The sequence below is a fragment of the Panthera tigris genome, chromosome E1 (assembly GCF_018350195.1).
Source record: "Panthera tigris isolate Pti1 chromosome E1, P.tigris_Pti1_mat1.1, whole genome shotgun sequence".
Lineage (NCBI taxonomy): Eukaryota > Metazoa > Chordata > Mammalia > Carnivora > Felidae > Panthera > Panthera tigris.
The window spans coordinates 41,790,261-41,798,344 of record NC_056673.1 but is presented as its reverse complement, the minus strand read 5'-3'; the positions used below and the strand labels follow the sequence as shown (position 1 = coordinate 41,798,344).

Below are 8,084 nucleotides of genomic sequence, written 5' to 3'. Positions count from 1 at the left end.
GGAGTCTGACCCAAGTCCCTGACCGCTCTGTACGGATGACAGAAGAATCCCAGAGCTTGCCTGCAGGCTGATCTTCCCTGATACCCTTCCTTCCCAGCCCCTTTCGTCCAGGAAGCCTTCCTGATTGTCCCTGATCTGCACACTTCCCTCTGAGGCAGCCCAGCTGTCATGGCCGCTGCTCTGTTCTGTCCATGTTGCTGTGCCCGGTCTCCCTGCTAAGTCCTCGGAACCCCTGAAGGACAGGCCTATGTCTGCCCGCTCACACACAGCCTCTTCCATCTGTGGGTTCTCACCTGGGCCTCTGGGGCAGCGGGACACGGACAAGCCCAAGGCAGGGAGCTGGGGGTGGGGGTGTGGTGGAGAATTGGATTGAAGCCCAAACCCCAGACCCAGAGAGGGTCAGAAGGTCGGAAAGGCTGCGTGCGTCACTTCGGAGGTAGGGGTCTCGCAGGACTATTTGCACTTAGGTGGCTATGGGAGGAGAGAAGATCCTAGGGGGCCGGGGCTCTGACTGTCTCCTCTTCTGTGCTGCTGCCTCGAGTGGAGCCGGAAGGGTGAAGCGAAGGCAGGCCCGGGGCCTGGCGCACATCGCAAGCGATGCGGACTCAGACGCTCCAAGCCTTTGTCCAGGCCACTCTCCTGCCTGCAGGGAAAGGTCTGGAAATCAGCTTCAGGGTAGTATTCACCTCCTCCCAGAAGCCTCTCCTGATTTCTCGGGGGTAGAGTTAGCGTCTCTGGTTCCGTCTCCCTACTGCCCTGTCACTAGGCGCTAGCCGCTTCCCGTGTCATTTTGTCCCCCTCTTCTCTCTCCCATCCCACTCCCTCCGCACCAGGAGAGGAGGGGTGGGAACACAGAATGGCTGCCATGAGCTTTGGTTCATTCTTTGTTGTCAGAGGAGTGGGACGGCGCATGCCTGCGTCGGTGTCCATGGTCGCCTGGCTGGCGGCCTGCCTGGGAGAGCTTCGGTCAGTTTGAGGCTGAGGGAAGAGACCCCTGCTGTGAATTATGGGCGACCACAGACCGTTTCAGTTTGACACGTCTGGTTGACCGCCAGTGACGGGGGTGCACCTGTTCCCTTGGAGTATTGAGCCGGTGGATTAACCAGACCCCACCCATGTGGCAGCCGGAGGGGCCTTAGATGTGATATGAATGGTGACAATAATAGCTACCTTCTGAAAGAAGCACTTACGTGCTCTAGCACAGAGCTATTTGTCTTACGCACACCGTATTGCTAGAATATCGATATGGCTTTTTAAATAGAGGGACAATCAGCAGTGGCTTGAACAAGACAGAAATTTCTTTCCTCTTTTTTTAAAAAATTTTTTACTGTTTTATTAATTTTTGAAAGAGAGAGAGAGAGAGAAAATATGAGCAGGGGCGGGGGGTGGGCAGAGAGAGGAGACACAGAATCCGAAGCAGGCTCCAGGCTCTGAGCTGTTAGCCCAGAGCCCGACGCGGGGCTCGAACTCACGATCCGTGAGATCATGACCTGAGCTGAAGTTGGCCGCTTAACTAACTGAGCCCCCCTACCCCGGGCGCCCCAGAAGTTTCTTTCTCTTTTATATAAAATTTAAGTGGCATCTGGGGAGTCAGCAGCTCCCTTCCCCGAGGACGTCCCAAAGCCCAGGGTCCTATTTTGTGGCATCCCAATGCCCTCCTCTACATGACTGAAGATGGCCCCTCACCCCCTCTGTGTTCCAGTCAGTGGGAAGGGAGGGAAAGGGAAAGTGCAGGCGTGCTGTCGCTATGCTGTGTCACAGTGACCCTCAGACTTAGCAGTCTCAAACACCCTTTCCTTTCACTCATGCTTTTGTGGGCCGGGCTTGGAAAGGGCTCAGCTCGGCACCTGCCACTTGGAATGTTTCACGCAGTGACAGTCAGAGGCTGGCTGGGGCTGCGGTCGGTTGAGGGCACCCCTGTGGCTGACGCCCAAGAAGGCTTCCTCGCGTGGCCACTGCTGGCTGCTGGCTGGGGGCTCGGCTGGGTCTGCTGACCCCGTACCTGCACGATACTGACAGGGTAGTGGGACCTACCGGGTAGCTGGCTCCCCCAGGGTGAGTGCTCCAGGAGGATCCAGGAGGATCCAGTGACTGGGGATTCCTGGGGCTGCTGTGACAAAAGACCACAAACCGGGTGGTTTCCCAGCAGTTCTGGAGCTGGGAAGTCTGGAACCAAGGCTTTGGCAGGGCTGTGAGGGAAGGGTCTGTTCCAGGCCTCTCTCCGTGGCTTGTAGACAGTTTCTTTATTTCTTTACCTCGTCTTCCCTCTCTGCATGTCTGTTTCTGTGTCCAAATCGCCCTTTTATTTAAACACAGCAGCTGGGGCGCCTCGGTGGCTTAGTCGGTGGGGCGTCTGACTTTGGCTCAGGTCACGATCTCACGGTTCGTGGGTTCGAGCCCCGCGTCGGGCTCTGTGCTGACAGCTCAGAGCCTGGAGCCTGCTTCGGATTCTCTGTCTCCCTCTCTCCCGGCCCCTCCCTCGCTCACACTCTGTTTCTCTGTCTCTCAAAAATAAATAAATGTTGAAAAAAAATTTAGAAAAAAACAACAACACAGCAGTCATAACAGAATAGGGGTCCACCCTGCTCCGGTCTGACCTCACCTTAATTAGTTACATCTGCAATGACTCTATTTCCAAATAAGGTTGCATCCCGAGGTACCGGGAGTTAGGATTTTGACACACGAATTTGGGGGTGGGGACACCATTCAACCCATAAACGACCGTCTTTTATGACCTGGCCTCACAAGCCACCTATCACCTTTCCAACTCTATTGGTCAAAGCGGTCACAGGCCCGCCCGCATTCGAGAAGAGGGGACACGGACCCCATTGTAGAACTACACACGGGATAGGAGGTATTTCTGTGGTCATCTTTGCTACACTCTGCCTTGGGACCCCACTCCCACTCCTAGAAACAGAGCAGCAGAGACATGTAAACGCGCGTCTCATTGATTAACACTTAGTCACGTGACCCCACCTCACCGGGAGGGCAACCCAGGAGAGGTCTTTAGCTGGGTGGCCCTATGCCCAGCTCAAGCTCTTTTATTATTATCTTTATTAAAAAAAAAAAAATTGTTTAGCGTTTATTTTAGGGGCAGGGTGCAGAGAATCCATAGCAGGCTCTACCCCGTCAGGGCAAGGCCCGATGTGGGGGGCTTGAACTCACCAACTCGTGAGATCACGACCTGAGCGGAAGTCAGGCGCTCAACCCACTGAGCCACCCAGGCGCCCCTCAGGCTCTTTTATGGAAGGCAGCTGTCCTGATCGCTATACCACCAAGGACCCCAAGCTCTTCTGTGATGGAAAGAGGAGAGAGTGAGTATTGGGGCAACTCGTGTTATCTGTTACAAACACGATCTCCTTTGAACACCGTCTGGAAATCATCTGGGTCCATCTCTTCATCAAGCAGGTGGGAATCCTGAGAGTCTGAATCTGAGCTGTCACACGGGGCTCTCCCCCACGAGTCCTTCACCGGCAGGGAGCCCACGGCTGGTGCAGGGGCCTCAGAGACGAAAGATCTGGATTCGTGTCCCGTCTGCCATTAGCAGCCGTGTGACCTCGGCCTCGTCATCTCATTTCCCTGCACACGTTTCTTCGCCGGTCATTCGGGGAGACTTACACCTTGCACGATAATAGTGACAGTTCGCTACTTTAAGGGGACTCAGAGAGGTTATGTACTCTGCCAAAGGTCACACAGCTGGTGGGTGGTGGAGCTCGTGAGGACAGCCCAGGTCAGCTGGGCACAGCCTGGCACAGGCTTATTAACACCCTCTGTTATCCTTCACTCTTCTCCTCCACTTCCAACCCTTCTCCAAACTGCCGTGACAACTCTCCCTTCCAACTACCCCAAGGGAAAGTCCCCCTCCTTCCCCATCCAGCCCCCGCTTTCGGAAAAATCTAGGCTGACGAGGATAGGATTTATATTTGCAGGTGCTGTGGGCAGGGAGGGGAAAATACTGAAATCTGTGCTGCAGGGCCCTGGGTGCAGATGGAGTCTCCCGGGGGGAGAAAAGTGGGGGGCAGAGTCCAAGCTCCAAATGGGTGACCTGAGCCCCTAGTAGGGCCTGAGTTGATTTCGAGGGCGTGGGAAGGGGGCTCAAGGCATGTACGTGTGTGTGTGTGTGTGTGTGTGACAGCTATCTTCAGCCTAAAGGTTTCTCCAGGGAAGAGGGGACCCCCTGGGTTCCTGGCATCTGGGGGCAGCCGCCTTTCCGCACCTTTGCTGTGACCACCCAGTGCGGGAAAGAGGCATTGGCCTAAGAGCTGGGCCAGGCCGCTTTGGAGGCAGCCTTGGGACAGGTGGTCATGGAGGATGCGAGGCTTGTCAAATTCCTGCCCTTGCGTTCCTGTCGCCTACGTGGGGACCCCCCATCCCGCTTGCGACTGCGCCCTCGGCCTCACCCTGGGACCCCACGTGTTCCTGGGGTGTTCCTCGCCTAGTTTCAGCCGAGCCCTCACCCCACCCCCAACGCTGCCCAGTGGCCATCCTCCCCGTCCTAGAGGGCATGGGGGTGGGCAGGCGGAGAGGGGGGTTTTCACCTTCCTTCAGTCTGCCTGCCGGGAAGTACTCGGGGCCTCCTCTAAGCAGGGCTCCACAGCAGCCTTTGGGCCTATGAAGACGAGTGAGAAGCGTAGCTCAGTTCTGGAAGTGGCCATACAGCTCAGAAAGCACATCCACAGCCTCTTTCTCTTTGTCCCAACACCCCGGAGAGGACCCAGAAGGGGAATCTGTTGTTCGCAAAGGAGAAAAATGAAAGCTATAGGTTCGGTTGACATGGTGGAATACACGTCATTTCTTAGGCACAAGACACAGCTCTACATGGCTCTGGCACTCAGGTCAATCCCCAGATCTACCCTCTGTCCGAAGGGGCTCCGTCCTGACGGGGGGTAATGGCAAACAGGTCCCACCAGGCTGTGATCTGGCAGGAGGCCAGGCCCTCCGAACTAGGGTTGGAGCCTGGCGCCCCCTGGTGGCACAATGCAGCCTCTGCCGCCTCGCCACCCTCGTTTTGCAAAGTGGGCCCAGGGCCAGGGCTTGCCCAAACAGACGCACCTCCCAATTTGCTTTTGGGATGTAAACGGTGTCCGGTGAAGCATTATTGTTCTTCTTGTTACCAGAAATCAGAATTGAGAAAAACAAGGGGCGCCTGGGTGGCTCGGTCACTTAAGCGTCAGACTCTTGGTTTCAGCTCGGGTCATGATCCCAGGGTGGTTGGTGAATTCCAGCCCCGCTTGGGGCTCCGCGCTGCCAGTGTGGAGCCTACTTGGGATTCTCTCTCTCTGCCCCTCCCCCACTAGCTCGCGAGCGCGCTCTCTCTCCCTCTCGGAATAAATAAAAACTTAAAAATAAACAAACAAAAGAATTGAGAGAAACAAGGCAGAACACTGACATTTACTGAGACTTGCTTTTTTATCCTGTCTTGCGGAAAAGCAAAACTCAGAGAGGCGGAAAAAGGACTCTTGCCCAGGCTCACACCAAGCCAACAGCAGAGCCAGGATGTGGTTGTCCCTGTAGCCCAGCCAGTTACTGCTCCTGGGCCTGAGCTGGGGAGGGGGCTGGGGTTGAGGAAGGGGCGCTTAGTAGGGCAGACCCAGCGGCTCCTGGGGGGTGCAGGTGAGGCGGCACTGCTGGGATCGTGGGGTGGGGATTCTAAGCCAGAACTTGAGTCTTACGCAGCTGTGTGGTCTCTGGCAGGTGTCTTCACCTCTGTGAGCCTCACACTTCTTGGCCAAAAGGTGGGCAATTATAACGATACTTTGACAGCCCCGCTTAGGAAAAAGGAGTCCAGATTTTGGAGTCAGGCGTCGTGTTAAACTCTGGATTTGCCAAGGACGAGTTACGTGGCCTGAGGCTAGTTACTTAGTATCTCTGAGTTGGTTTCTGAGTCCGTGCGAGGAGTTGTCGCAAGGACTCGGTGAGTTGATGGGGCTTGGAGCACGCTGGAAAATTCAAGGCTTTGCTGGTGATGCTGGTTTCATCAGTGCCTTGGAAAGGAGCTCTGGGAAATGGGTCTGGCACCCAATCCCTCCACGCCAGTTCCCCCGACCCCAGTCATATCGGTTCTCAGGTTCACCCTACACACCAGCGGGGAGAAGGTTCCGCCCTGCCTGGGTCCCCACTCCTTCCCACACTGTCTAGTTACCTCAGGCAACTGCCCTGTTCCCCCTTTGTTCTCCTCACGACCTGGAAAGGAAGTCCAGACTCGGTCCTGGAGTCTCCTACCCAGAGCCTCAATCTTAGGCCCCGAGGGATTTCATCTAAGAATCCCAGTTAATCCCCAGGAGGCCTGAGGGGCTGTCCCAAGGCCTACGACCAGAGCCTTTCAGTCATCCTGAGGTCCTAGAACCCACGTCCTCCTGGAACCAAGCCTGTGATGGTGCCTGGGCGGGAGCCCACGGGAGACTTACTGTGGTTCACTTTTACCTGTTATGCGGCTGGCCTGGCACCCAACACTGCCCTGGCCCCCTCCCGGCCCTGGCCCCAGGGCTGGCGTTGTGGGTACCAGGGAGATGATGGGAGGAGGGGTGAGGGCAGGGGAGTGAGAGAGGCTGACAGGAGGCGGGGACTCTGGGGGGCTGAGGACTATAAAAGGGTACGGCTGAGGGGCCCGGGCACCCTTTGGCTTGAGGCAGGCGTGCGCGCGCACTCAGGACTCAGGGTAAGCGGTCTCAGCCGGGGTGGGGGCCAGCCTCTGCAGACTCCTTGGGCCTCGGGCCTGGGATGGGGGAAGGACTTGATGCCTTGCAGAGCAGGGGTGCGTGTCGGGGGTTCTGAGGTCCTGCTTGGAGTGGACTCTACACCTGGACGAATCTGCCACCCTGGAAGAGCAGTCTGCTGACCAGAAGACAGAAAACGTGTGCGGGGAGTGGGTGGTGGCCACGCACACAAATGTGCGTGACCATGACCTCGGGGTGGGGGGGGGTCTGACCGTGCAACCGTGCCTATCAGCTGAGGGTGACACGGGCGACAGCGTCCTCTCCAGGACCTGTACCTGGATGTCAACCCTGACGGCGGAGGGGGGCGGCAGACCCACGGGCTGGGGATTTCTGTCCTTGGGTTCCCAAGTTCATTCTGTGTGCTCCCACTCGGTCGGTGAGCTGGAGCACCCCTACATCCCACCCCGCGTCTGCCTCCTCAGAGCCACAAGGTTCTGGATGTCGTGAGCCCTGGCTCCCCTGCCCCACGTCCCCCACCTTCTCTGCCACACTTTCGACGGTGCCGAGGGCCTGGCTGAGCTCCGGCTGCTGGGCAGGTCGTGACCTGGCTGTCCGTGCTCCCCCAGGGCAGGGTCTAGCAGGTGGGGTGGTGGGGGCCGAATAGCCCTTCACTCTGCCCCTTTGTCCCCAGGCTTGGACAAATGAGTGATGGGTCAAGGGGTCGGGCAGGTGGACTCAGCTCTGCCTCTATCCTCCTGCTCCTCGTTCCTCAGATGCCTGTCGCCCGCCGCTGCCTCTCCCTGCTGCTCCTGTCTGCCTGTGTGGCTCTGTTGCTGCAGCCACCGCTGGGTGCCCGGGGGGCCCCGCTGGAGCCGGTGTACCCGGGGGACAATGCCACGCCGGAGCAGATGGCCCAGTATGCGGCCGAGCTCCGCAGATACATCAACATGCTGACCAGGCCCAGGTGTGTGCGCGAGAGAGGGAGAGAAATCCCTGTCCCCGCGGCCCTGGCCCACGAGCCCAGCCATGCTCTTGGGAAAGCAGAGCATGTCTACTGACCAGGCCTGGAGCCCTGGGCCCTGGGTGGGATGGTGCCCAAGGGGGGGCATGAGGCGGGTAGGCTGGCCCCTGGGCACAGGTCTTCCCGCCCCCTGCCTCTCCACCTGCCCCCTCACCAGGTATGGGAAAAGAGACAGAGGAGAAACGCTGGACATCTTGGAGTGGGGCTCTCCCCACGCAGCTGCCCCCAGGTAGGTTTGCTTCCCTGCTGTGTGTGCCCAGGTCCCCGGGGGCTGTAATGGGGGTGGGGGGAGGGGAGAACACAGGCCCAGAGTTGGCTTGACATCTCTCGAGGGCGCAAGGACTGTCCACCCCCACTGCCATGTCCTGCCCTCTCCTCACAGGGAGCTCAGCCCGATGGACGTGTAA

The 8,084-nt window shown here is 57.9% G+C and overlaps 1 protein-coding gene across 1 annotated transcript; it reads left to right on the top strand.

Moving 5' to 3' along the window:
- The first annotated feature begins 7,429 nt into the window (after positions 1-7,429).
- Positions 7,430-8,084, top strand: PPY (pancreatic polypeptide). The gene is made up of 3 exons (XM_007093795.1): positions 7,430-7,620; positions 7,835-7,906; positions 8,060-8,084. Exons 1-3 carry the CDS (start codon positions 7,430-7,432, stop codon positions 8,082-8,084), a joined length of 288 nt encoding a protein of 95 aa, XP_007093857.1.